Source organism: Ceraceosorus guamensis (assembly GCF_003144195.1).
Source record: "Ceraceosorus guamensis strain MCA 4658 unplaced genomic scaffold IE81scaffold_84, whole genome shotgun sequence".
In the NCBI taxonomy this organism is placed as follows: Eukaryota; Fungi; Basidiomycota; class Exobasidiomycetes; order Ceraceosorales; family Ceraceosoraceae; genus Ceraceosorus; species Ceraceosorus guamensis.
In genome coordinates, this window is record NW_020290079.1 from 1 (window position 1) to 25,104 (window position 25,104).

The following is a 25,104-nucleotide window of genomic DNA, read 5'->3' on the forward strand; positions in this document are numbered from 1 at the left end:
GGGGGCATCGCTTCGAGCTGAGCAGAGCCCCGGATGCGTAACATCGACGTAGTGCCACCTCATACTACTCACAAGGTACCATCCGGCTCTTCGGGAGCCAGCCAAATGACGCTCTTTAGGCTGAGCGTCTCTAGGAATGGGAAATTGAGCAGATCTGGCGCACCTGATCTGTAGAGGCTGTCCTCCACCAATCCGAAATTGGGCGGCGGCACTAGCATTCTGCCCTCGAGATGGGCTTTGGTGGTGATGACGTGGGGAGCTGGAAAGTGCAAAGAGAAGGAAAGGTGGGGGTGATTAGGTAGCGATGAGCAGGGCGGTGCGTGTTCGTGTCCTCTCGCAGGCGGCGGTGACTCATGACTGCGTTCAGATCTCTCCTGCGCGCGAAATTCACGATTGGGAGTCGTGAGTAAAGCTGTGAGCGCAGGCGCGCAGAATAGCCTCGAATGTTTGGATGGAGGCGCCTCTTGCCCAACGGCCGGCTCGACAAGGATTTCCCCTTTAGCGCGCTTCGGAGATGCACAGTTGTGGCTTGGAAGGTATTTTAGCTGCTTCGATCGACACGCTATACCTCAACCACCGAGCACGAAGCTCCGACTCTTGCCTTCTGCTCGGCATCGTGGGCGCTCGAGCAGGAGCGCAGCGCGGCGTCTTGAAGGGTCGTGTGTATGCTGCGTATTGGGTATGCGGTCCGCCGCGACGCCCGCATACCGTAGGGCGCGGAAGCAGAAAAAGGAGATCAGGATACAGAGCATGCAGCAGGGCAGAGGGGGAGGAGGAAGGAGGGGGAGCCAAGCTAGAGAGAGCGCAGTCCAAGCATGCACGCAAGTCGCCATGGCGCTGTGACTGCCGCTGACAGTAAGCACCGACTCTTGCGTGCACAGCAGCATGCACTCCTCATTCTTGCTGCCATACAGCGCAACCCCGCCGTTCCGCGTCGCGTTGGTTGCGGGCTGCATCAACCTACGCGCTGCTGTCCTTGGGGATCTGCAGTGCGCTCGCCGCGCACGGTGTGCATGCACGCACGCACGCACGCATGCTGCATACATGGTTCATTGGGAGATCTGCGCCATCCCCCTGAACATGTCCATCGACTTGTTGTCGGCCTTTGTGCGCCTCCCCCCTCCCCCCAAGCAGTCGTCCGTCGAGCAAGTCGTGCGTAGCTCACAGTACCGCTGCATGCCACGCACACGCAAGCAGTCACGAGTATCTAATTTGAGCATCTCCTGCTACAGCTGCTGCCCCCCCCCCCCCCCCCCCCCCCCCCTCCTGAACAATTAAGGAGGCCATGCGGCATCTCTCCTATCGCCTCGAAAGCCTTGCTCGCAGCCTCGCGACTGATGCTGCCAAAATGCGTCTGCAGATGGTATTGTGTGGGGAAAGCCAACGGCTCATGCCTCGGATTGGTGGAATCGTGAATGGAGCAGCACGGTTGCATCGAATGTATGTATGCTGGTGTTTGTGTCAATGTTAGCGCCCTTTCAGTGACGCAGGAGGAGGAGGAGGGGGGCATGCGATATGAGTCTTCATTTGACTAGAGCTTGCCATTGCGTGCAGACCGGCAAGGGTTCGCTCGCTGATGGACTGGACTGACTGTTTGTGCTTGCAACGAACGCCCATTGGATCCGCTCGCGCTTTGATCTCTTCGAACCATCATCAACTCTACGCTCCGTCGACATCGCACTTCGACATTCTCTCCATCCTAACAGTGTTGAGCACAGCAATCCACCCCTGCTCGCTGGCTGGCTCCCCACCCCCCTTCACTTTTACACACACTCATTGCACTCCAACATCGACGTTCATTACCCACACTAGCTCGCCTGTCGACCTGCTTCTCTGTCCCACTCTTTCCCTCTCAGCCACATCCCTCTCTCATCCCACGCACTAGCTTGCTCGACCCGCACACACACACTCAAACAAGATGCGCTCTTCCACCTCCAGCCTCTTGTTCTCCGCAGCCGTGCTCGGCGCTCTTTGCTGCTCCAGCGTCTCTGCTGCGAGCGACGGTGTCAAGGTGGTGTACACCATTGGCCGATATGGTTATCCGGACATTGGCAGCGCTAGAGCAGCATGGAACGATCAGTGCTCCGCTTCGGCCAAGGACAAGGGTACGGTGAGCTCCAACTCGCTCAAGGCTGTCAAACCCACCGTCGGTCAAGGCTTTTGCGTTTACAAGGATCTGGTCGGGTGAGTAGCAACATCCATTTTTCCCCATTTCACACTTGCCATATACTGACAATTTGTCCGACGATTTTGCAGCGCCGAGACGGACATATCGGAGGATGTGGCGGGAGACTTGAGCTGGGGCAACTACCACGATGCGTACAACAAGGGAGGAGATTCCAGCGGAAACTCTGGCTATTCCGATGATTCCAACGACGATGACAACAAGGGAGCAGACAAGCCTTCCCCGTCCAGCAACAACCACAACAACAACAATGCTGGAGGTGCACAACAGACGTCCAATGGCCAAACCGCTGCTTCTTCGCCTTCTCCTGCCAACAATGATGGACAAGGCCAACAACAGCAGCAACAGCAGCAACAAGGGCAACAACAACAGCAGCAACAACAACAACAACAACAGAGCCCCACTTCGTCCTCCTTCTCCGTGCTGCCCAGCCCTTCTGCCTGGTCAAACGGCGCAGACACTGCCTCTATCAGCGGAAGCGCCCTCACCGCCTCCATCACCAGCGCAGGCAACGACCTGGGCGTGACGGGCAGCAATTCGGCGCTGAATGCTGGTCAGACTAGCGCTGCCAGGAGGAACAATGGACCTATGCCCCTGTTCAAGCTGCTCGCCATGCTCATCTGAGCGTCCATGAAACACCTTTTCGTCGATTCAAGAGTTTCAAACCAAAGGGTTCCCGCCGCTTCTTTAATGGACGCTTGCATTCTGGATTTGTGCCACGCACAGCACACAGCATCTCCACATCCCACGCCATCGCTGCTCGATCTTCTGCACTCATCTCTCGCGCGCCCACACTACGCTGCGCTGCGCTGCGCGTGCCTTGCCATTCATCTTCTCATCTTTCCATACTCATTCGAGGCCTCTTGCACTTCACCATCGCCAGTCTGGGCAGTTCTGCACCAGGCTCGCAGCCCTTGTACATACCAATCAATACACATTCACACATACTCTCCAGCGCAGGGACGCAATTGATTGCTCGGACAGCTTGTGCTTTGGTCCAGAGCTATTTGTTCATCGTCGGGACCTGTCGCTTTGATGCTCTGCGCATGTGATGGGTTGAAGACGTGAGAAGTCACGTTGTCATCGAGCGACGAGATCGATTGCGTGAAAGGCATGTATGATACGTGATGGGGCAGAGTCCAAGTCGAAGAGAAGATGTTGATGGATCTGCATCGGGCTTGAGCGGCCACCGTCCAAGCATGCATACCTACAACTTGCGAGTTTGCTCCAATTTGGACTTGGCATCCTGTTGCAGATCCTTGGCTGCGTCCAAAATAGAAGCCGGCTGACCTTGTGTGCGTCGATAGCTGTGGTGAAGCGCGAATCGAGCATTCAAGGTCAGTCATGGTGGCATTGCAGAGAAGGATGCCTTGCTGTCACGCAGCAGCAGCACAGCAACGACCGTGCCGCGCCGCGCCGCGCCGCTCGCAACTCACTCCCAGATCCTGTATAGCTGCGCAATGCCCGTCGTCCCCACAAAAAAGTTGACGGCGGCCAAAGAGTAGTTGACGGGTGTGATGACGAGGGAGTATCGCACCCAGATCATGCCCGTGGCTGCCAAGGCTGCATTCTGGAACAGGGACAGCTTATCCGCTGGACGGTTCAGATCTTTCAATCCTGCAATCACCAATCCCCATTTCATGATCGGTGCCCAAAAAAAGACTGCGGAGAGGAGAAGGGCAAGAGTGAGCAGAGCGGTGGGAGCGAGGGTGCGGGTGTGGGGCCGCGATGGGCACCCTGATGCGCGCATACACCCATCGACTCATGACTACGCCGGCTGTATGCATCCCCTTACAAGCACGCCATGGTCTACTGATGCGCCTCCATAGAGTATGGCAAGTGCAATCCCCAGCTTCCGAATGCGTCCCTCGGGCGTGCCGACGCTGCTCCATCAACTTCGGCCCCCCCCCCAGCCTGCTGAATGCCTCACATCCGCCCCTCCAGGCAAACTCACCAGTCTTTGGGCCAGCGGGATGGTTCATGAATGCGCCGAAGCGCGAAGAAGCGCCTGCTCCTGCTGCTGATGCCATCTTCACGGAAGCTATATGAAGAGAAAGTGCGCAAGTGCGAGCCGATGCGAAACGGTGAGGCGGTGCAGAGGACGATGTCTTCTTCCGGTGCGTGCTTCTGTTAGCCAGGCAAGATCGACGTTCTGATACAGTGACGTCAGGTCAGGGTGTACAAAAGAAGCGCAATGGTACGCTTGGAGGAGCTGAGAGAGCGGCGGTGGGTGCGACTGGAGGCGCAAGGGCGATGCGGTGGAAGTCTTGAGTGTGGAGATGGGCAGGCAGGCAGGCAGGCGAAGTCGCATGAGCAGGCATATTGCGTGCGCATGCGTGAACTTCTCGACTGGATGAAGCAAGCGAGTGAGCGCGCGTGCATGATTGATGGATGCTCTTGCCCGCCTACGCGTCCCACTCACTGCTCAACAACTCGGACAGGCGGGCGGTGCAATTTTTCCTGTGCAGCAAGCATCAGGCAGCCGCGAGCGCTTTGCTTGGTTGTTGATGCTCGTGCTCGACTTCTTCTACTCGCGCCGCGCGCTTGCGCTTGCCCTGCTTCTCCTTCAACCTCATTCACACCAACGCTGTGCTCTGCTGCTCTGCTCGCCATGCCGGTGCCCACCCCATCCAGAGTGTACACGGTCAGCGGAGGGGGAGGAGGGGCAGGCGAATCATCCACGCGCTCCACCTCGCTGCCCGACCTGCTGCGTCCTCACGGCTCCTCCAACAAGCGCCTCTCGCGCAAAAACGCATCTGCGCGCGCACGATCCATCGCTCGAGCAGAGGAGCTCAACAAGATCGAATTGATTCAGGATTTCGAATTCCCCGAAGCTTCCAATAGGATCGCTAGCACGCGCGATGGCAATCATATTGTCGCCACCGGCACTTACAAACCCAGCATTCGCACGTGGGACAATGAGCAGCTCAGCTTGAAGTTCCAACGCGTCACCGAAGCTGAAAATGTCGACTTTGAGGTGAGTGGCGGGATGTGCTTCGTGGAGCGGTCAGTGTATGAAGCTGACCTTGCCTCCCTGCCAGCTCTTGTCGGACGATTGGACAAAGATGCTTTTGCTGCAGACCGACCGCACGCTGGAGCTGCACGCCCGAGGAGGTTTCCACACGCGGATACGCATCCCCAAGTTTGGCAGAGCGCTGGCATATCACTACAATTCTGCAGTCGCCTATGTCGGAGCAGCGGGTGCGGAGGTGTACAGGCTCAATCTGGATCAAGGCAGGTTCCTCGCCCCCTTCGAGTTGGATCAGGCTGGGTCAGCAGGTCGCATAACAGGCTGCAATGCGCTGGACGTCAATCCTGCGCACGGCCTCATGTCGTTGGCAACCGAAGGCGACGCTTGCGTTCAACTGTGGGATGCTAGGAGTCGCAATAGAGTCGGCAGCATCTCCATTGCCACTAGATCTACAAGGCAAGCTGCTCTGCTATCTGCCCGAAATGCCCTGCCTGGCATCTCCTCAGTCGGCGATGGCGATTCCGTCAGCAGCGACAAGACCATCACATCCCTCCTCTCTGCAACTTGTCTACGATCTGCGCAAGACGGTCTCAATCTGGCAGTGGGCACCACTACAGGTCACGTGCAGCTCTACGACTACAGAATGTCAAATCGAGCGTACAAGGAGAAGGATCAAGGATTCGGTCTGCCCATCAATAGCCTGAGCTGGTGCGGCGACGCGCCTCGCTTGCTGAGCGGTGATGCGCCCAGCAACTCTCATCATCCTCGTTCAGAAGCCAAAGATTGCGTCTTGTCAGCCGACTCAAAGGTCATCAAGATCTGGTCCCGCTCCGAGCAAGACGATGCAGCGGCTCAGCCTTCCACCTCTTCGACGACCAATCTGGCATCCATTCCCTCATCCACAGCGTCTGGCGATTTCAATCAAGTTCATCACATCCCTGGCACTGGCATGCTCGTCGCTGCGATGGAAGCCACACGATGCGCGGCTTGGTATGTGCCTACCCTCGGCCCCGCTCCTGCTTGGTGCAGCTTCCTGGACAGCCTCACCGACGAGATGGACGGCGATGTGGCCACTCTGGGCAAAGAGAATAAGCCGGGCGTCTATGATGATTTCAAATTTGTGGACAAGGAGGAGCTGAGATTGTGAGTAATTGTAGAGGCTCAAGTATCGGTGATTCATCCTGCGAGCTTATAGACGTGACTCGATGCCCTGCGCTGTTCTCTCATAGACTCAATATGGAGCACATGCTCGGCACAGACCTTTTGCGCCCCTACATGCACGGTTACTTTGTGCATTTGCGTCTGTACGAAAAGGCTAGGCTGCTGGCCAATCCCACTGCCTATTCTGATGCGCGAGAGAGGGCTATTCGCGAGAACATCGAAAAGGCGTCGAAGAGCCGCATCAGGCCTACATTGCGGGACGAGGAGAGGTTGCGAAGCGCAAAGAAGGAGTTGGAAGGTATTCGAGTCAACAGGGAGCTGGCGCTCAAGATTCAGAGGAGCGAGGAGAGGGCTAGCAGGGCGGCCGCAACGCAAGCCGAGGGCGATCGAGAAAATGCAGAAGATGGAGCGGATGGCGAACCGCAGGAGCCAAAGGTCAATGCCAAGGCATCGAGGAGGGCGGAGAAGATGGATGCTGGCAAGAATCTGCTGCGGGACGACAGATTCAAGGAAATGTTCAGCGATCCAGCTTTCGAGGTTGACAAGAACACGAGGGAGTGGAGGTTGCTCAATCCTTCTGGTGAAGCAGGCGTGGACATCAATGCGCAGGACTCGGAACGACAGGAGAGGGAGGGCAGGGATAGGCCGTATGCAAAGACGGCTGCGGAACTGGAGGACGAGGATGGGTGGAGCGAGAGGGAGAGCTTGGATCCTGACGATGAGGGTGACAGGAGCGACGCCGGTGATTCGCAGCAGAGTGACAGCGAGGACGAGGGAGGTGAGTGTGCAGCCTCGGCGAAGGTGCAAGGCGCAGCATGTTGATGGGCTCATCCTCTTCGTGCAACCGTCGCAGCACTCGCCGGCATCGACCCACGCAAGCGTCTAGGCGGCAAACAGGGCCAGACGGCGCAAGCGCGCGGAGCAGGCACGCGGCTGATAGAGGACGAAGACGACTCTTATGGAAGGGGACGCGCACCTTCAGCATTGGGAGATAGATCCAAAGGCAGCCGCAGCTTCTCGCAGCAATTGAAGCGAGGTGCAGCTTCGGGCCAGCGCGACGAAGAAGAGACGCTCCAAGCAGGTTCCAAAGAGATTTCCTTTCTTCCCTCTTCCAAGCGCGCCGAGGGCGACTCGTCTAGGGGCAGCAGCAAGAATGGCAAGAAAGGCCGAGCGGGCAAGAATGGCGCTGGGGAATCGTTTGGAGCGGGACTTAGCAGGGGTGCGGGCAAGGAGCAGGGCGTGGGTGTGGAGGGATTGGAGGAGGACAAGAGGTTCGGAAGGAAGAAGAGGAGAGTGGCGGGGAGAAGCGCGAGTCGGAATGTCATGCTGCGTCGGTGAACATTTCCGTCGCTCTCACTTTCAATGCATGGAATGCGTGCGCAAGCTGTTTGCGGCGCGCCGCAAGTGTGCTCTCGTCCAAGTCTGCTCTGGCACGGTCAGCAAACAATTCTACTCTATCAGTCACAGTCAAGCTATGCCGACAGGCTTTTTGCGTCGATGTCAATCGCGAGATGCTCGCAAAAGCGTCACATTTGCCCCACATTATGTTCTCTGTACTTGTACAAACCTGGCGCTAAGGTTGACCAAAGGTGTAGATGATGATGCCGACGACCCTGAGCCAGCTTTGGATTCTTTTCGATGAACGCATTCGACGAGCTGCCTCATCCATCATCATCGATCTCGATGCGTGCCGACCGTCGCTCCGCTATTGCGTCTCGTTCTGCTCTCCGAATCAGTTGCCGGATTCTTCGCATCGTAGCCCAGTCTCGTGGCCAATCCTCTAAAGACGAGGTTGGAGTGCTTGCTCAAAGCAACGATGATCGTCCCGTTCCTGCCGCGGAACTCTTCCATATGTGACTGAAATCGCACAATGATGCGGTCCATGTTCTCCTCGCTACGACCCTGCGGCGCACGCGCAACCGGCGTGACGGGACGGCGACGGGATGATGGCCCGAGAGGCTGCATAGCAAAGTCATGAGAGACCCAGCGTCAGTTGCGATCTGCCGCTGCATTCCAAGACATCGCAACTCACACGGGACAGCTCTGCTCGAGCCAATTCGTCCGTCGCCCAAGTCGCCAAGTCATTGCACGCAGCTGCACCCGCGAGTATCGTGTCCAATTGCGCTTTGGTCTCCTTTGCCAGAGCATCCTTGGGACGGCAGGCTTTCTCCACGTCAGCTGCCGCGCCACAATGGATGAAAATCGAACCGCGTCGGCGACTCACCCCACCACGCTTGCCCTGACTCAGCAAGAGAGCTTTGCTCTTTAGTGCATTCAAGTACCTTCGGTGCTCCAATATCAGCTCATCCAAATCGCCCTTCCTCGTGGCGAAAAAGTCCATCAAGTCTTGCCACGAGTAGTCGATCACTTCCAGCTGACAGAAACCTTGCACCTGACGGACAAAGTGGATCATCTCGGAGAGTCCTAGCAAAGCGGAGCGTAGCTTTGCTAGCAGGCCTGCGAAATCGAGATTGATATTAGCTCGCGATAGCACTCTTATCACCTCGCGGAAAGGAGCGCCACTCACGTTGCAACCCGCCGGAAGCCCTCGCTCCTCGCGGCAGCATTCTGGACGCAGCCATCAGCTTTGCCCATGCGCTACCCACGGCACTCTCTGTCCTTCTCAGCTTCCAGAGGTGTGCGAATACGGTCTGATATCCGATCATCGCTTCGGTATCGAGCACCGCATTGACGGGAGATTCACACTTGTACTCTAGCTGAAATGTATCCCAACCGGTGTCACCCGATGAATATTCCAGAATGCGAGCGTCCAGCCGAGCTACGATGTCGGGATCATCGTATTGGGCATTGGAATTGCGAATCGCGGTCTCGAGCGATGCGGTGAGGTTATGTCGGTAGAGCGACGAGGCGGGCTTGTCCAGATATGGCCTAGAGGCATGGGATCGATGCTGTCAGCGCAAAAAGCCCGAGGTGATGGGGCACATCGCACTCACGCCACAGCCTCCAGCAAATGATCGACAAAATCTCCTCGTCCCAACATCAGGTAGTCTTTGAGTGCACGAAGGTGGTCTAGAAGCCTGAATTTCTCCAGCAAAATGTCGAGCAGGTGCTGACTGGCAGTACTGTATGCGCTGTTGATTGTACTCTCCAAGCCAGACAAGTCGGTATATCGAAGATCTACTGCGTGAAATGGCGAGTCAGCACGCCATTCATCGACATAATCCCCACGCGTACGAACCAGCACTTGTGCTCCCGATCGTATCTTTTGTCGATGCCCAATCTATGTCCCCACAGCTATACCGAATGAAGTTGAGACTTCTACCAGTGGAAAAGATCTGCGGCGATGACTGCGTAAGCGTGGGCACCCGCATCCACCTCTTTAGCACTTGCTCACCATCTGTGCAAAGCTTTCCTTCAAAAAGCTCGGCAGCATCTCTGTTCGAATCCTGAATTTGCTTTGCCACAGCGAAAAGGCGTCCACATCGAGCGCCTCGGCACCTTGCAGTGCCGAACTCTCGTTGAGCTCAACAAAGAATTCCCCGAATGGGTCATGCAGCTCTCCTTCGTAGATCCAGCGCGACAAAGAGTAGAAGAATGGTCGAGAGACCTGAGAGGAGCGTGCTTTGCTGAGCAATCGGAACACCAGAGACTGACCAAAAGCAGGGCAAAGGCTCACCTCTTCGAGCAGTCGCGCGGTATAGCTGCGAATGAAGGGATCACCATTGAAGGTATAGGAATGGATTCGCGACACCAGCTGTCCACCATGGGCGCCTGCAGTGGCGAGCAAGTGCAAGCGATCAGTGAATACGCTATAGCGAGACGTATCTTCCTCGCATGCTCACCCGCAGTGCTAGCGATGACTGTACTCAACAGCCGCATTTTCAGCACCACATCTTCGGTCCAGAGCCAAATTCTGCGCAGCGTCAGCGTCGTGGTACCCTTGGAGCTCTCCTCCAAAGCATCGACGTCGTTTGGTGAACGCCCTCTGTCCATGTTCGCAAGGGCACTCGACTGAAGGCTGCGGTGCATGTGTGCCTCGAGAATCGCAAGGAGTCGAAGATACTCGGTCATTTCTTCGTTGATGAAGTGACAGAGACTCTATGGGAGTGCGCGTTGCGAATCGCCAGACGAGTCAGCAATGATGCGGCACAGCTGCTTCTGATAGTGTGTGCTTACTTGCTCGATCAGTCCCGACACATCTGCCTCGTTGTGGTCTTTTACAAATTCCGCCATACGTCGGTAGAGCCTGCCCACTTCTGCAATGCGGTGAATCAAGTGCTTTGTCTGCGGCGAGATGCGACCCTGCATTCGACGGACCACACTCAGCCTTCCAGCCTCTAGCTGAACCCACAAAGACCAAGGCTACTCATACACTCACCTTGTCGTCAGCCCATTTCATTCTCAATTCCTTTTCCGCTTGCCTTTCCGCTCCAATCTCGTTGCTGGCAGGTGAGAGGACCTCTTCGAAGCCAACATACGTTCCGTTTATGCCTTGCAGCAAGTACACGACATCCTTGATCAGGTCCGTCTCTGGGACTTCTTCTTTTCCGAACTTGGCGTGGCATCGCCGCACGAGTTCTGCCCGCGAGCATGGCGTGTGAGTGGCGGGAGGTTGTTGCGGGGCGTTCGGAACGGCCGCGAAGCGAGAGTCGTGTGCTGGCAACGCAGCAGGCCCTTGCTCTCGAGCTGCTGGTGCCTTTGCTGCGACAGCATTGTTGCGTTCTGCTGACCGGACGTCTGCTCTTGGTCTTGCTTGAGGTGTCGCCTCGCGGCTGCCAGTGACGGTCGAGCTGGGCCTATTGCTGGATGGTCCTGTTGTGCCCGGACCGCCTGGCGCAGGCCTGCTGGAGAGTGTGGCGCGGCTTGCAGTTGTGGCCGTCGTAGCAGAAGACACGTTGCGAGTCGCGCCCGAGACTGGTCGTGTTGCAACTGAAGGGCGCGAGGCACCTGTAGCTGCAGAAGATGGCCTGTCGGTGGGCCGACGAGAAGCTTCGGAGCGGGTGTCGGAGCGACCCTCGCTGGCTGCACTCGCGCTACTGCTTGGAAGGTTTGAGAATGCCAAACGATCGAGCAGCTCTAGCAGCGCAGCGTGCTTTCCCTGATTCGGCAAGGCGCGCAATTCTTGAACGAGGTTTTGCAACTTGACGCCGCTGCCATGGCCACCATCCACCGCATAGCTGGTCACTGAGTGCGACAGGTAGCGTGCACAGGATTCTTTCTGATCAGTGTGATCGCATGTACGCGCTCATGCTGTGAATGACTCACACTTGCGCTTGAGGCGCGCGATAACTTCTCTCTCGCTCGATGACGATGGCTGATTGAGGTCGCTGTGAATGCAAATGAACAGCAGGTGCGGGGCCTCCTTCAGCTCGGGATTTCCTGTGCTGAGGTAGCTAGCACCCTTTCTCGAAGTGCTGCACCACGCTGAGTGCTCCGCCCGCGTCTAATCCTTGCAGAAGCACGCACCTGTTGAAGATTTCCTCTGCGAGAGCCACGCACTCGACCCTGAGCTTTCTCCTGCCTTCTGCAGTCTCCAGACTCTCTTCAACACCGCGACTCTTGCGGGTGGATGGAATGACTGCCGATACCAGATTGGTTAGCAGCGTTGCGGTCAGCGCTGGTGCTGACGGATCCTCCTGCGACATGATGGCATGCTCCGTACCCCACCGGAACTCGTCGATTGGCTGCGTGTTCGCTACGAAGTGTAAAGAGCGCCCGATAGCTTCGATGAGACGCGCGGAAGAGGGAGAGAGGGATGTACGGGCGACGGTGCGGCTCAGCTAGGCGCTAGCTCGTGACCTCGAGGCGATGTGAGACGTGTGCGATGTAGATGGTGTAAATGGTGTTGCTGTGTTGGCGTGGGCTTAGCTGCGCTCGCACGCGCGCATTCGCCATGCGCGAGGTGATGGAGGGGAGACGCGTCGCGTAGCTGAACCAGCCGATGAGGGCGAGAAAAGGCTTTCTCGCGGCGCCGTCGTTGCATCACGTGCCATGCGCTCGAACCAAACGCGTGAAGCGCGGGGATACGCGTTCCGCGTAAAGTGACACTTTGGACTCAAGACTCTAGACTCGCGCTTCGAACCGAGCGCTATGGCTTGACGACACAAAGCACGTCGCCCCGCTCCACCACCTTCACTTGGCATCCAAGAGGCTCACCGCTGTCATCCGTCTCGTCAACATCAAGCATCGACTCACACCACATCAGCTTCGAACATGCCGACTGCTGTGCGCTCGACCGACTTGCCCCCTGCCCGGCCGCCTCCCCCCGATATGGATGTGGATGAGGATGATGACTTTGAGCTGGACAAGGCCATGGCGGGCGTAGAGGAGGCACGGTGAGGTTGGAGTTGCGCAACGATGCTGGTGCAGCGCTCAGAGCTTTGCTGACCCTGCTCGAGCTGCGTCGATGACGTTGCTGACGCTGACGCGCACGACAGGCTGCAAGCGTTGGACACTTCGGATCCGATGGTGTTGCTGTCCTACTATCGCCATTTGCTGCCTTGGAAGAACATCTTTCTCTGGCTCAACAGGGATGTAGAGGGTGCTAACATGGCCTCCACCTCCTCTCCTGGCGCGTCTCGCAACTTTACTCATCGAGAATTCGCCTTCACACTGGCAAATGAGGCCTATCTGCGCTACAATTCCTACGCTACGTGGCAAGAGTTGAAGCGAGACGTGCTCAGATTGAATCCGCAAAGATTCGAGATTGGTCCAGTGTACAGCGCAAAGGTGAGGAGTGACGTGTGCTCGCCCCTCGAGACTCGGCTCGAATGCGCGGCTGACACCTGCCCACGCCTCGAACCGCTAGCCAAAGGATCGCAAGACGGTGCAAAAGACGTCGTTCAAACCCGTGTCTCGAGAAGTGGTGTTCGATATCGACATGACCGACTACGACGAGATTCGCACTTGCTGCAGCGGCAAGGGCATCTGCAAGAGGTGCTGGGGCTTCATCGCCGTAGCCGTCGAGGTGCTGGACCAAGCGCTGCGTTTGGACTTTGGCTTCAAGCATCTGCTGTGGGTCTACTCTGGTAGGCGAGGTATCCACTGCTGGATATCGGACGAGGAAGCGTGCACTCTGCCAGACGATGCTCGCAAAGCCATTGTTGGCTGGTTGGAAGTCATCAAGGGTGGTGCAAGCGCTGTCAAGAAGGTCAATTTGGCAGGTAGCTCGACTAGTGCCAGGCAGCTGCACCCTTCCCTCAGACGGGCCTTGGACGGCAGCGTGGATGCCGTCGATGGTGCATCCGACGGTCCTCTGAAGCGCGCATTCGTCGATATCGTACTCAAGGATCAAGACGTGTTCCGAGACGCGACGGGCTACAATCGCTTGCTGGCCTTGCTTCCCTCGGTCGAGACGGAAGCGATTGCGCGGCTCAAGTCGAATTGGGATGCACAACCCGCTCGCAGCTCTTTGGACAAGTGGCAAGACATTATGACCATCGCTGCCAAGGCTGGCGAGATGAGAGCGCGCACGACGTGGAGACCGGCCATGGAGGACATCATCTTGCAATACACCTACCCTCGCATCGATGCCGAGGTATCCAAGCACATGAATCACTTGCTCAAAGCGCCTTTCGTCGTGCATCCCGCGACCGGCAGGGTCTGTGTACCGCTGGACCCGAGACAAATTCATCAATTCGATCCGGACTCGGACGCGCCCACGATCGGCGAGCTCTTCCGAGACCTAAACGCAGCGCAAAAGGCAGGAGAGGTGGACGACGGCGCAGCGCTCAAGGACAATCCGACGGCGTGGGAGCACACTCGACTCAAGCCATTCGTGCAACGATTCGAAAGGCACTGCAGTGCCATCGTACGTCAGACGAGAGAAGCAAAGAGGGGCCAGGGTGAGTGGTACAAAGTAGCACAGTTGTGGCTTTTGGACAGTTGTAGGCTGACTCGCGCTCGCACCTCAATGTCTCTCGACTCCAGCTCTGGACACGATGGACTTTTAAGCGCCCACCATTCTTGTCTGATCCTAGCTGCCGGTCCCGCAATTCATCCTTTCAGCTCTTGACGGAGGAGATGTCAGTCCTTTGTGACTGTATGCGGTGAATGTGTTTCGGTTCGAGAGTCGACTCCGCCTAGGAACCGCCCCGCGTGAGCCAGACTGGGCACCCCGATCGGACAATGCAGCCAAGTTTCAAGTGCTCAGAGCGACGAGTCTGGATGCTGCAATCTGATGTCCTTGGTGCACCGAGATCGCAGGCAAGAGATCTGTTTTGGAGAGAGATCAGATTCACGCTGGAATCAATTGTGAATGTGTATCGAGACACGGATCAAGCACGGAAATCTTGAAGGACGGTTCGGGCTTCTTGGGCGGTCAGGACGACCGGTCACGTGAGCAATCACGTCTCGAAGTTTTTCCCGCTTGGTAGCCCCGCCGGTGCGAAGAATCAAAATTCTGAGCCCTGCTGCTGCACAGCGGCTCCATGCACACTTTTGACGCACGACATTCTTGATTTTTGGCTCTGAGCCGACTCGTGTGGAGAAAGTAAGTGCAAGCGTCGTGTGCGTGAGGTGCTGGACCGCTGGCGACGCTCGATACCTCTTATGTTCATCTCCACCACCCAGCCAGCGTGCCGTCGCTCTCGGCGCTACCTTGCTCGCTTCCCTCTCGCACGTCTACCCACTGCCACGCTCATTCTTGCCGCGGCTCAAGCGATCACCTCTCCACGCAGTGTCCAGGGCAGGCTCGCAACTGGCTCACCGATCACCACAGGTGTTTGTGCGGCCCAGCGCCATCGTTGTGTGGAACAGGCTAACAAGGGACCTCGCAGCCTCCTCGAGCTGCGATGGCGTCCGATAGCAACAGCGCGCCGACAGCGGAAGCGTCGAGCTCGGCGCAAGCGGCAGTGTTTGTCAAGTCGGCGCCTGTTCCATCGCACTTTGAGCAAGTGCGCGGACCAGACTTTGATCAGCGCCAATCTTTGGAGAGCTTGATGACGGCATACGGCAGCGTCGGCTTCCAAGCTTCTGCCATCGCCAAAGCCTGCAACCTCATAGACAAGATGGTGAGTGGTGCTGCGTGCGAACCAGAGCGGCAGAAGAGAGGTGCGAGACTGAGAGCGAGTCATTGCTATGCTTTTTCTGCAGCGCACATGGCGGCTGAGCGATGAGCCTGTCACCGACGACACGCCCGACGACTTGCTGGACCCCGGCATTAGGCAGCGCACGGCTTGCAGCATCTTCCTCGGCTTCACCTCCAACCTCGTCTCGTCTGGCCTGCGAGAGGTCATCCTCTTCCTCGTCAAGCACAAGCTCGTGTCTGCCCTGGTCACCACTGCAGGTGGCATCGAAGAGGATCTCATCAAGTGTCTCGGCCCCACCTATCTGGGCGACTTTAGTCTCGACGGCGCAGAGCTGAGAAGAAAAGGGCTCAACCGCATCGGCAATTTGCTCGTGCCAAACGACAATTACTGCAAGTTTGAGGATTGGGTGATGCCCATTCTTGACAAGTTGAGGGAGGAGCAGGGCGATGATTTGACCAACGTGTGGACCCCAAGCCGCATCATCGAAAGGATGGGCAGGGAGATCGACGATGAGCGCAGTATTCTGTACTGGGCCGCAAGGGTGAGTGCAATGCCAAAGTTTCTGTGACATCAGCACCAGGCAGGCTAACTCGCTGCTCTGCGTCATCCTTGCAGAACGGCATTCCCGTCTTTTGTCCTGCCCTGACGGACGGCAGCTTGGGTGATATGCTCTATTTCCACTCTTACAAGAATCCAGGCTTGGTCGTCGATCTGGTCGGTGACATTCGCAGGCTCAACGACTTGAGCGTCAAGGCCAAGAAAGCCGGCATGATCATTCTGGGCGGTGGAGTCTGCAAGCATCAGATCGCAAACGCCATGCTATTCGTGAGTGGACCCGCAGAGTAGCAGCTGGCCGGTGCATCGAGGCCTCAGCTCATACTGTCCCGTCCCTTCTTTCCGCACGTACAGCGCAATGGGGCAGACTATGCAGTGTACATCAACACCGGTCAAGAATTCGACGGGAGTGACAGTGGGGCGCGACCAGATGAGGCCGTCAGTTGGGGCAAGATTCGCATCGGTGGCGAGAGCGTCAAGGTAAGGAGAGCTTCGTCAAAGATGCACATCAGCTTCCAGCGCTCACATGATATGCTGTCACGCATAGATCTACGCCGATGCCACCATCGTCTTCCCACTCATTGTTGCGCAGACGTTCGGCAAGAGTTTCTGGGAGGGTCAGGAGGCAGCCGCGCGCAAAGAACCAACTGCGACGATATGACGATGCGTCGACGCACGACGATCAAGAAGTACCACATGACTGTAGGTATAGCATTGGACGTCTGCGCGCTTGCATTCTTCCAAAGGCCTTTCAAGACTAGCCGGCAGCATGATCCGCAAACGACTGCTTCGGCTCGAGCGAGGAAGTGCCGATCAGTCAGGGCAGCAGCTGGCCAAGATTCCACAAGCTTTGGAGCCAGCTCTGCTCCCGGTGTACCAACCTGATACACGGGCATTCTTGGTAGACAGCCGGCACACTTTAGACGCTGACGGGAGCGATTGTGTCACCTGTCAGTGCAGATAAGCACACTTCTTGAGCTTACTCGATCCTACACGCCTTCGGAGCTGTGATCATAGCTTACACGGTCGACAATTTTCCATCACCTTGCACCGTGTACAAAGCCTACTTAAGAGGACGAATCAGAATTGAGCGATGAGCTTAAAATGAGGCTTCACACAAGAAGGAGCAGCTACCATTATACAAATCGGGCGGACCTCATACTCAAGCACCGCTTGCGTGCTGGATGTGTGGACGGTCACGGAGAAGACAGACGAACACAGCGGTGCAGGATGTGTCTCCGGTCACTGCCACTTTGACCAAGCAACTCGCATCCCCTCTTGATCAAACGGCTCACAGGGCATTGCGAACCTCTACGACAGGTGGGCCTGAACTTTCGTGTGCGCTATGCATCGAGACCAGAATTGAGTCTTGGAGCTCGAGGCTTGGAATTTGGGAGAGGCGGTCGCCGAGCACTCGCGAATGTAAAGCATGTGCCCGAGGTTTGACTTGGAACGGCAGTACTGTTGGCATGCATTCCAGTCGACAGGGCAGTGTGTAACGGTGCAATCAAGAATACAACTTGAAGATGTTTGCGGATGGTACCCTGGTGTGCATCACACCACACCACACCACACAACAGGCTCGGTACGTACCAAATGTGCTCTGCTAGCATGCCATTGAGCATTGGATCTACTTGTGGAGCGGCTTTCATCCCAAATTATAGAATCGCCAAGAGGACCAATTTGGTAACGATGCTTTCTTCACAGCGCAAGAATTCTGTGGAAATGCTATGCTTCTCGTTTTGTGTTGTCGATCGCATCTCATCACGGAACAGGGCCTCATTTTACTTGCCAAGCAGCGTTGTTGACAAGCAGATCATGTGAATTTGGGCTGAGAATTGCACTGTGTTATCCAACACATTGGTATAGGCAATACTTGTCAGTGAGCTCTACACTTTGCCATTGCTATAGCGATTGCTTTGCAGTGCACATATCAAGCGTACAGCTGTCTTGGCCTATGTCATTGGCTCTCAACAATGTTGCAACAAGGGAAAGGGTAAATTTAGGGATGTCTGCTGCGATCTCCAGATTGTCAGCTTGCATATAGACGTGAAAGAAATGTTGTGGACAACCCATTCCACTTGCAACCTGAGGGTTTAGAAGATCATACAGAAAATGCAATGCGGGATCAGCACTGCAAGAAGGGTTGGGAATGTCCAGAAGGTATTTGGGATACTCGCAATGGGAGAATCAAGAGAGGGGAATGCGAAACAGTTACATGGATATTTACAGCTCATGACAAAGAGTGTGGCCCTTAAGAGGTTGAAAATCATATGTGTGCAGATCTCCCACCTTGATGCCCAGCTAGCAAGCCAAGGATAGTCAATGGGAACGGAAGACTCTTGCTGCAGCGACAAATTTGAGGTGGTAGCGCAACACAAGTGGGGATGGAAAGAGGTCTATGGCTAAGTGCATAGAGACCATCCAACATCGTCCGCTCTTGTGTCTAAGGAACCGATTGCCTCGCATACTGCCGATGCTGTGCTACATATGTATCTGCCCCAACTTTTGCTGCCCTTCCCGGCACCACATAACTTTGCACAATCTAACAAAGCTGTCACATCACGACGTCCTTCGAGCTGATTGAGGCGACAACTTGCGTGCCTGGCTGATAGACCTGAAATGCGCCTTGAGATTGCTGAAAAACGGTAGTTGGAAGCGGACAAGGAGAGCTCGACTTTGTCGACGAAGGAAAGAGTGGTGGGAAACGGACAAGGGAAGCTTGAGTCTGTCGACGAAGGAGAGGGTGATACAAAGCGGACAAGGAGAGCTCGACTTTGTCGACAAAGGAAAGGGTGGTGGGAAACGGACAAGGGGAGCTTGAGTCTGTCGACGAAGGAGAGGGTGATACGAAGCGGAGAAGAGGAGCTTGGGTTGGTTGATGAGGAAATGTTCAGGAGTGAATCCAGACGCTGTCGACAAAGGAGAGGGTGATACGAAGCGGAGAAGAGGAGCTCGGGTCGGTCGATGAGGAAACGTTCAGGAGTGAATCCAGACGCTGAGCGTGAAACCTAGGTGGGCTGAGGAGGGCAAAGTCGCTGGAGAGGAAGTTTGAAGCTGAAGCGGTGACAGGAAGCGTCGGACAGGGTCAGCGTGTTCCATGGGGCGATGACGCAAGACGTGGTACCATGGCGTACAAGCTTCGACACCACAATTTGCTTCACTCACCCCAAACAATATCTTCACGATCTGGACTTTTGGAACAACGTGGGACAAAGCCCAGCCACAATGCCAGCCATCGCTGTTCTGAACTCCTGATTATTAAATCCGGGGCGGAAGAGCTCAGGGCCAGCGTGGTCATGGCTGTCTTCCCTGTCGGTTGCATCTTCCAGCCATTCATTCCAGATGTGCTCAAATTGCAGAGCGACGTTGTCGACAAGCTCCAGTACGTTCGCTACGCATTGCTGGTACTCAATAGGCCTCTCGCAAGCTTGATCATTCTTGTCGAGGAGAGTCTCCACCTCAGTGGCATGATTGAGCATGCGCGTTATCTTAAAGGCTGAGTGATGCGTTTGCTCCAGGTTCTCCAAGTATTCTCGGACGCAACAAAGCTCAACTTTGCAGAACAAGCTGACTGTGGCTGTGGTGTTGAGAGGATTGTTCCTCAGGTTCGAGAGCAGTTCCTCTGGTGCACCGTGCATCTTGCCTGCAATGTTCTTGAGCCTGGTCCAGAACCTCTCCAATGCTGCCTGCTGCCCTGCCTCTCCCAGGCGCTGGTATTTGTTGGCGATCTCTTGAGCCTGATCACGCAGACGGACAATCTCAAAGGCAAGAGCAGTGATCTTTTGATGGGCGAAGGCAAGCATGCTACGCAAAAATTTGGAGTAGGAGACGAATGAGCAACGTGATTGGGAAAGGTCTTGCAAAGGGAGCGGCGGCAATAGCGTTGCAAGTCTGAATGATACTCACTAGAGAATGGCCCAGAACATCATCATCAGAAGGAAAGCCATTGTGGCAAGTACTGGTTTGTGTGTGTACGTGCAGGGTGAAGTATGCGGTGTTGAGGCTTCTGACTGTCTTGCGTGACGACAAGGTGAAGATGGTGGTTAGAGACCGGGTGATGTGAGTCGATCCGGCAGCACCAGGGTCCGCTCTCATCCGCTCCTCGAGCGTGTATGCCTTGGATCCAGACATTTCCAACCTGAATGCTCAGATCCAGATGACAGAACAACAGATCTCTGCAAAGCAGCATTTGGCAACATGATTCTTGGATGAGGAGAAAGGTCAACTGGCCAGGACTCAGATTGCTGGTGTTAAAGAGCTTCTATGTTCCATGGAGCCAATTATGGCCAAAAGCACGTCAATGCTGGAAGTGACAACCGCAGAGGTTCATGCGCTTTCTCTACTCTTGCAGCAACTGGAAGTTGTTGATTGGCATTGGCATTGCTCTGGGGGAGCATACCTTCTGTCGACAAGGCGCTAGGGGTGATCAGTTGTGACGCCAACAATGCTGGTCAAGCTCCTGTGACACCTGCAAGCCCCTCATCCCTCGCTTTCCCACCTCCTCCTCCCCTCCCCTCCTCTCCCCTTTTGTCCTCCTTCAGTGGTGTTCTAAGCTATCCTGACACCACTTTGTTCGCACTGATCCACCGGTCTAATGGCCCAGAAGATTTGATCCCAAATCATTCAAGCCTTTGTGTATAAGCTCGTCTGGCACAATGATAACGTCTCAAGCGTGCATAGAGCCTCTATGGAGAGCAGTGTTGAGACTTTGCAGGAAGCCTTTCCGCGAGGTCCGCCGCTCTTTATTGTTGGCCCCGCCGGGTCTGAGGTAACAATTACAGGTATCTCTTGGGACTAGAAAAGACACGGCTTTGTCAGCAGTCATGGCCCCTCACGACGCAAGCCATCCTTGCTGGGTGACAAAAAGCACAGGGTCGCACCTCATTACTTCAAGTGTAAATGACAAATGGAAGCCGTTTGAGACCTCGTCATGCAGAGAGTCCGTCACAGAGGGGCTCAGTGCTAGAGCGTCTCCGCGTCTGCCGACCCAGCGCGGGCGGACTCGCGTTCAGCACTCAGTGACTGACAACTCTCCAACCATCCTGCTGACACGCCTGCAGCACCATCACAGCGCACCAATCGCCGCGTTTCGATCCGCACACACACGCTAAAGCACAGATGCCTATTGTTTTCAATGCTCGCTTATGACAGTCATTACGGATGGACGAAATGTACGACCTTCATTGAACTATGCGCCATCTAACTTGGACCGGTAAGATGATCCATGCTCGAGGCCCTGTCGTGGCATGTACTCAAATTGCATGACTATCGACAGTAATTACATGGCACATGCTGGAAGGTGGCCCAAACGCGGTGCACGATGTCTGAATCGGTGTGTTGCTGATGTCGACAATGACAAGCGTTGTGATGCACTGATGACCGTTCTGTGGGGGGCAACCAGACGCTTAGAGATTCACGAATAGACGCGGGCTCCACATGTTCAGATTGCAATCAGAGCGTAGACTACTCGCACAGAGGCGCGTTCTTGGGGACGGCAAGAGATTGGAATCGGGCAACGGGGAGAGCGCGACATTGAAGGGGGAAACGCGCGTGGAGGGAAGAAGAGATCAGGGCTAAGTGGTCACGGGTGGAGAACAACCGTCAGCAGATGGCTCGCTTTGTCGGCCTCATCGACTCACTTCAGCAACAATGCTACAAACAGACCAACAGAGTGGCTATCTTGGAGTGCCAGCTCCGCAGCTTGAGAGACACAGAAGGATCTACAGCCTCTAGGTGAGTCAACGCTCATGCAAAACAAGCAGAAAGGGTTGTGAGATTTGCATTAATCTCGAGCTGACTCAGGATCTCTTCATTGGAAGCCCTGCCCAAGCACGTGCTACTGAAGCAGGTTCTCGCCAAGCACGTTCTACTGAAGCAGGCTCTAGCCAAGCACGTACAATGCTACGAACAGACCGACAGAGTGGCTGTCTTGGAGCACCAGATCCGCAGCTTGAGAGACACAGAAGGATCTACAGCCTCTAGGTGAGTCAATGCTCATGCAAAACAAGCAGAAAGGGTTGTGAGCTTTGCATTAATCTTGAGCTGACTTGGGATCTCTTCATTGGAAGCCCTGCCCAAGCACGTTTGACCCAAGCAGCTTTGACCCAGCGCATCGAAGGTCAGATGGACCGCCTCGTGCCCACGCTGGGACGTACAGTAGGCTTGCAAATTGCCATGGAGGACAACCGACAGGAGATGGCTGACAACCGACAGGAGATGGCTTGCACTTGGAACCTTGTCGATTCACTTAACCAAAAATGCTACAAACTGAACAACGGAGTGCTTGACTTGGAGCGCCAGACCCGCAGCTTGAGAGACACGGAAGGATCTACAGCCTCTAGGTGAGTCAACGCTTATGCAGAACAAGCAGAAAGAGTTATGAGATTTGCATTAATCTTGAGCTGATTTGGGATCTCTTCAGCGGAAGCCCTGTCCAAGCACGTTTGACCCAAGCAGCTTTGACCCAAGCAGGTTTGACCCGAGCGCTTTCGGAGCCTTGAAGCGGGCAAAGCCGTCGCTTCCAACAAACATGTTACTTTCTTAAGCCTACAGACCGAGCAACCAATTGTATGTCCTTCGACTTCCTCGTTCCGTCTGATATGGTTCTGGGACAAGAACGAAGTATCCATCCCACGGCAAGCGTTGCGGCTGCTCTTCAAGAGGTAGGCAGGTATTGTACGTCGCGCTTTGAAGCGCCGAGTGCTGATCATGAACTGCCATCGACTGAAGCTATGTAGCTACGCCTAGCGCACGATGATTCCGTTCACGAAAGAGCTGATCCCACCTTGCCTTTTGCCGAGTCTCCCTTTAGACAATCGATTGGCGTGCTCGTTAATTCGACCAGCGTCTCGAAGACACGTAGCACACAGGTTATACAGCAAGTCGCCTCAACATCGTGGTCTTTGCTGGCACAGTGCCGCTTCACGTCCAAAATTCGCAATGTTCCAATTTTTCGACGTCTCCTCATCGGTGCCTAACATTTCGGGCCTCTGACACCGAGCGCCGACATACCAGCCCACTTCTCCCGCCGCGCACACTGCTGCCATCGACTTCTCGTCTCGGACAACTGACAGACAAGTGAAAGATGGCTCTCCTTTTCATGTGAGTGCCCCGAAGAGACTCAGAGCATTTGGCGAAAGGTAGCACCAGGGCCTAAGCTAACGATAGTCCGGTGCCTTTGACTACCTTAGGTGCAACTTCATTCGCAATCCTCGTCTGCGCTACCTTCGCGCCATTCTGCTCGGTCATAGATTGCCACGATAGCTTACGCTGTCGAGGGTGCACGAATGTGCTCGCACACAAGCGTATGGCGACACACTAAGTCACACTATGGCAAGCGAACAGATTCAGCAACATTGCAGGATGTGGGCAAGCTCTTCCGGCCATGCGGACGCTCTGACGACTATGCAAGCTTTGCGACAGGTGCAGCCCCTAACACGATACGAGATTGCAAGACTTTGGCTTCCGGAGCGACTGGTAGGATCGTCACTTGGAAGTGAAGAGTCAGGGACGCTGCAGGTGGACTTTATGATAGTAGCAGGCGCCCTGTCCGATGGAGGAAGAATGAAGTTGATCACTCAAGAATGCGTACCGCTCGTGTGTCCGATTTGAGCAAGCTTATGACTGTCGCATGTGATGTTCTTTTGCCCGCGACTGTTTGTGTGAAGCCTTTGTACTGTCCGCCACCTGAAAGTGATGTCCGATAGATTGAACGATTGTGATGTCCGATAAATTGAATGCTTGCGCAAGAATGGAATCGTGACCGCTGTGCAAATCAGGTCACACGTGCTACGACTACAGAAAAGGCGTACGGTCGGGAAGCTCTACGAGGGCAGTTTGATGGGAGACACTTCATATCATTGATAGCAGAGTGCGGATCAATCACACAGACACGGAGCCCAGCACTAAATCATGGCGCATTCACGAATGGGCCATGATGAAGAGATGGCCGTCAGAACACGCACATTCGTGCCTCACTACGAATTACCCGACTCGCTCAACTCTCACTATCAGACTCGCTGGCCACGGCCTCGCGACACAATTGCCATGATCTTGCGCAAGTCTCTAGAGCATTCTAGTGAAAGGCCATGAGGTACGATACTCATGTACTGCCTAGAAGCCTGTTCTCCACGATCGCGGTGCGTCAAGACGCTGTATGCAAACCGGACCCACCGGCGCCAGCCAGACCGCACGATGACGGGCAGGTCTGAAGCGATCGAGACTGTCAACGATTGTGCGTGGGTGCTGAAGCTGTTGAGGCTTCAAGCATCACGGGGTACATGAGCGCAAGCGATTCAAATTCTTCAATGGAGCTGGGCAGGGCGCGCTGCAGCGAGTCCTCAAGCGCTGGGCAAAGCGCACAGAGGAAAAGCGTGAGTGCTTATGCGAGCCAATGCATCGACCGGAAAGCCGTTATGCACGCACCGAGGCTTGCGTGTTTGGGTGAGCAAAGGGGTCAAGTCGAGCTCGAGCAAAGTCTGATTTGTTGGAAAAGCCCCCCTCCCTGTGTCACTTAAAGATGGCTGGGGCTCGCAACCCCCTCCATGACCCAACCACAACACACCCTCTCCTTTGGCATTGAGCTCGAACACTACACTCTTTAAGCACACTCGCTTGATAGACACACTCTCTCAGCACGCTCTTTTTTGCAAACACACTCTTTCCAACGCTCTCTCAGCCACACGCTCTTTGTTCACTACGCTTGTTTTCGTTCTCTGTTTGCCAAAGCCTACCCACGCACTAGTCTCCAACCCCCACCCCACCTTCCTATCGCCTCCGCGAGACGCACATTCCCTTGCCCCTTACCTGCGCGATTCCATTCGCCCATTCCGTTTCAATCTTCTTTCTCCTCCTAACCTTGTGAGCACACTTTTTGGTTGACTTGGCCCTCTCAGCAGCTAATTTGCCGACCCTTGATCATTTTTATCCCAGTTTAACTACTCATCGTATCGCCAAAATGGGTCTTTTCTTTGCCGCCGTTGTTGGCATTCCTGCGGTTCTCATGGTGTGAGTAGATCGCTAAGGTCATGAGCCACCTCAGCGCTTCTTGTGTAATTGCGGACTCTCTGCTGACATCGCACCATCGCTCTTTTGCCCAGCAACACCCACATTGGGTTCATTCGCCGCTGGCGAGAATTCCAACACTCTCTCCATGCTCAGACTGAGCAGCTCATTGCTGACAAGGATCGCGAGGTGCAGCTTCTACGCCGCAGCTCCCAGAGCGAGCTTTCTAAGCTCCA

At 55.4% G+C, this 25,104-nt stretch overlaps 9 protein-coding genes across 9 annotated transcripts; 5 read left to right on the forward strand and 4 right to left on the reverse strand.

Moving 5' to 3' along the window:
- Positions 1 to 68: 68 nt before the first annotated feature.
- On the reverse strand, positions 69 to 218 carry IE81DRAFT_294017 (protein-tyrosine phosphatase; the record flags this gene model as incomplete). The annotated part of the gene is made up of 1 exon (XM_025512031.1): positions 69 to 218. The coding sequence occupies one exon, from the start codon at positions 216 to 218 to the stop codon at positions 69 to 71; it is 150 nt and encodes a 49-aa protein (XP_025367155.1).
- Positions 219 to 1,714: 1,496 nt separating this feature from the next.
- IE81DRAFT_246927 (hypothetical protein) lies at positions 1,715 to 2,966 on the forward strand. Its single transcript, XM_025511277.1, has 2 exons — positions 1,715 to 2,184; positions 2,257 to 2,966. The coding sequence occupies exons 1-2, from the start codon at positions 1,919 to 1,921 to the stop codon at positions 2,807 to 2,809; spliced, it is 819 nt and encodes a 272-aa protein (XP_025367156.1). The 5' UTR covers positions 1,715 to 1,918; the 3' UTR covers positions 2,810 to 2,966.
- A 178-nt stretch (positions 2,967 to 3,144) lies between these two features.
- Positions 3,145 to 4,495, reverse strand: IE81DRAFT_317195 (UPF0041-domain-containing protein). Its single transcript, XM_025512579.1, has 3 exons — positions 4,140 to 4,495; positions 3,622 to 3,847; positions 3,145 to 3,492 (listed from the first exon to the last, which is right to left on the reverse strand). Exons 1-3 carry the CDS (start codon positions 4,213 to 4,215, stop codon positions 3,393 to 3,395), a joined length of 402 nt encoding a protein of 133 aa, XP_025367157.1. The 5' UTR covers positions 4,216 to 4,495; the 3' UTR covers positions 3,145 to 3,392.
- Positions 4,496 to 4,723: 228 nt separating this feature from the next.
- On the forward strand, positions 4,724 to 7,743 carry IE81DRAFT_325972 (hypothetical protein). Its single transcript, XM_025514679.1, has 4 exons — positions 4,724 to 5,162; positions 5,227 to 6,299; positions 6,386 to 7,095; positions 7,171 to 7,743. The coding sequence occupies exons 1-4, from the start codon at positions 4,797 to 4,799 to the stop codon at positions 7,653 to 7,655; spliced, it is 2,634 nt and encodes an 877-aa protein (XP_025367158.1). The 5' UTR covers positions 4,724 to 4,796; the 3' UTR covers positions 7,656 to 7,743.
- Positions 7,744 to 7,809: 66 nt separating this feature from the next.
- Positions 7,810 to 12,172, reverse strand: IE81DRAFT_325973 (hypothetical protein). The gene is made up of 13 exons (XM_025514680.1): positions 11,745 to 12,172; positions 11,544 to 11,605; positions 10,657 to 11,462; positions 10,455 to 10,580; positions 10,121 to 10,376; positions 9,955 to 10,049; positions 9,673 to 9,885; positions 9,517 to 9,613; positions 9,272 to 9,455; positions 8,845 to 9,206; positions 8,542 to 8,774; positions 8,350 to 8,466; positions 7,810 to 8,276 (listed from the first exon to the last, which is right to left on the reverse strand). Exons 1-13 carry the CDS (start codon positions 11,921 to 11,923, stop codon positions 7,989 to 7,991), a joined length of 3,018 nt encoding a protein of 1,005 aa, XP_025367159.1. The 5' UTR covers positions 11,924 to 12,172; the 3' UTR covers positions 7,810 to 7,988.
- A 201-nt stretch (positions 12,173 to 12,373) lies between these two features.
- On the forward strand, positions 12,374 to 14,410 carry IE81DRAFT_325974 (prim-pol domain-containing protein). The gene is made up of 4 exons (XM_025514681.1): positions 12,374 to 12,613; positions 12,716 to 13,007; positions 13,087 to 14,122; positions 14,208 to 14,410. Exons 1-4 carry the CDS (start codon positions 12,492 to 12,494, stop codon positions 14,228 to 14,230), a joined length of 1,473 nt encoding a protein of 490 aa, XP_025367160.1. The 5' UTR covers positions 12,374 to 12,491; the 3' UTR covers positions 14,231 to 14,410.
- Positions 14,411 to 14,822: 412 nt separating this feature from the next.
- On the forward strand, positions 14,823 to 16,785 carry IE81DRAFT_247029 (putative deoxyhypusine synthase). Its single transcript, XM_025511278.1, has 5 exons — positions 14,823 to 15,289; positions 15,372 to 15,848; positions 15,923 to 16,132; positions 16,217 to 16,342; positions 16,410 to 16,785. Exons 1-5 carry the CDS (start codon positions 15,071 to 15,073, stop codon positions 16,521 to 16,523), a joined length of 1,146 nt encoding a protein of 381 aa, XP_025367161.1. The 5' UTR covers positions 14,823 to 15,070; the 3' UTR covers positions 16,524 to 16,785.
- A 2,259-nt stretch (positions 16,786 to 19,044) lies between these two features.
- On the reverse strand, positions 19,045 to 19,812 carry IE81DRAFT_331933 (hypothetical protein; the record flags this gene model as incomplete). The annotated part of the gene is made up of 2 exons (XM_025515279.1): positions 19,045 to 19,669; positions 19,772 to 19,812. 2 exons carry the CDS (start codon positions 19,810 to 19,812, stop codon positions 19,045 to 19,047), a joined length of 666 nt encoding a protein of 221 aa, XP_025367162.1.
- A 1,661-nt stretch (positions 19,813 to 21,473) lies between these two features.
- Positions 21,474 to 22,365, forward strand: IE81DRAFT_349653 (hypothetical protein; the record flags this gene model as incomplete). The annotated part of the gene is made up of 4 exons (XM_025516422.1): positions 21,474 to 21,598; positions 21,668 to 21,847; positions 21,934 to 22,206; positions 22,287 to 22,365. 4 exons carry the CDS (start codon positions 21,474 to 21,476, stop codon positions 22,363 to 22,365), a joined length of 657 nt encoding a protein of 218 aa, XP_025367163.1.
- Positions 22,366 to 25,104: the final 2,739 nt, after the last annotated feature.

Bases quoted from the DNA above. Each gene is read 5' to 3' on its own strand.
- IE81DRAFT_246927 (XM_025511277.1), top strand. From the start codon at position 1,919: ATGCGCTCTTCCACCTCCAGCCTCTTGTTCTCCGCAGCCGTGCTCGGC. The intron at 2,185-2,256 runs GTGAGTAGCAAC...ACGATTTTGCAG, and splicing joins GTTTACAAGGATCTGGTCGG to CGCCGAGACGGACATATCGG.
- IE81DRAFT_317195 (XM_025512579.1), bottom strand. From the start codon at position 4,215: ATGGCATCAGCAGCAGGAGCAGGCGCTTCTTCGCGCTTCGGCGCATTC. The intron at 3,848-4,139 runs GTGAGTTTGCCT...TCCTCTCCGCAG, and splicing joins TCCCGCTGGCCCAAAGACTG to TCTTTTTTTGGGCACCGATC. The intron at 3,493-3,621 runs GTGAGTTGCGAG...GCTTCACCACAG, and splicing joins CAGCTATACAGGATCTGGGA to CTATCGACGCACACAAGGTC.
- IE81DRAFT_325972 (XM_025514679.1), top strand. From the start codon at position 4,797: ATGCCGGTGCCCACCCCATCCAGAGTGTACACGGTCAGCGGAGGGGGA. The intron at 5,163-5,226 runs GTGAGTGGCGGG...CCTCCCTGCCAG, and splicing joins CTGAAAATGTCGACTTTGAG to CTCTTGTCGGACGATTGGAC. The intron at 7,096-7,170 runs GTGAGTGTGCAG...CAACCGTCGCAG, and splicing joins TGACAGCGAGGACGAGGGAG to CACTCGCCGGCATCGACCCA.
- IE81DRAFT_325973 (XM_025514680.1), bottom strand. From the start codon at position 11,923: ATGTCGCAGGAGGATCCGTCAGCACCAGCGCTGACCGCAACGCTGCTA. The intron at 9,886-9,954 runs GTGAGCCTTTGC...CGCTCCTCTCAG, and splicing joins CCGCGCGACTGCTCGAAGAG to GTCTCTCGACCATTCTTCTA. The intron at 8,467-8,541 runs GTGAGTCGCCGA...TGCCGTCCCAAG, and splicing joins GTCAGGGCAAGCGTGGTGGG to GATGCTCTGGCAAAGGAGAC.
- IE81DRAFT_325974 (XM_025514681.1), top strand. From the start codon at position 12,492: ATGCCGACTGCTGTGCGCTCGACCGACTTGCCCCCTGCCCGGCCGCCT. The intron at 13,008-13,086 runs GTGAGGAGTGAC...TCGAACCGCTAG, and splicing joins GTCCAGTGTACAGCGCAAAG to CCAAAGGATCGCAAGACGGT. The intron at 14,123-14,207 runs GTGAGTGGTACA...TCTCGACTCCAG, and splicing joins AGAAGCAAAGAGGGGCCAGG to CTCTGGACACGATGGACTTT.
- IE81DRAFT_247029 (XM_025511278.1), top strand. From the start codon at position 15,071: ATGGCGTCCGATAGCAACAGCGCGCCGACAGCGGAAGCGTCGAGCTCG. The intron at 15,849-15,922 runs GTGAGTGCAATG...TCATCCTTGCAG, and splicing joins TTCTGTACTGGGCCGCAAGG to AACGGCATTCCCGTCTTTTG. The intron at 16,133-16,216 runs GTGAGTGGACCC...CCGCACGTACAG, and splicing joins TCGCAAACGCCATGCTATTC to CGCAATGGGGCAGACTATGC.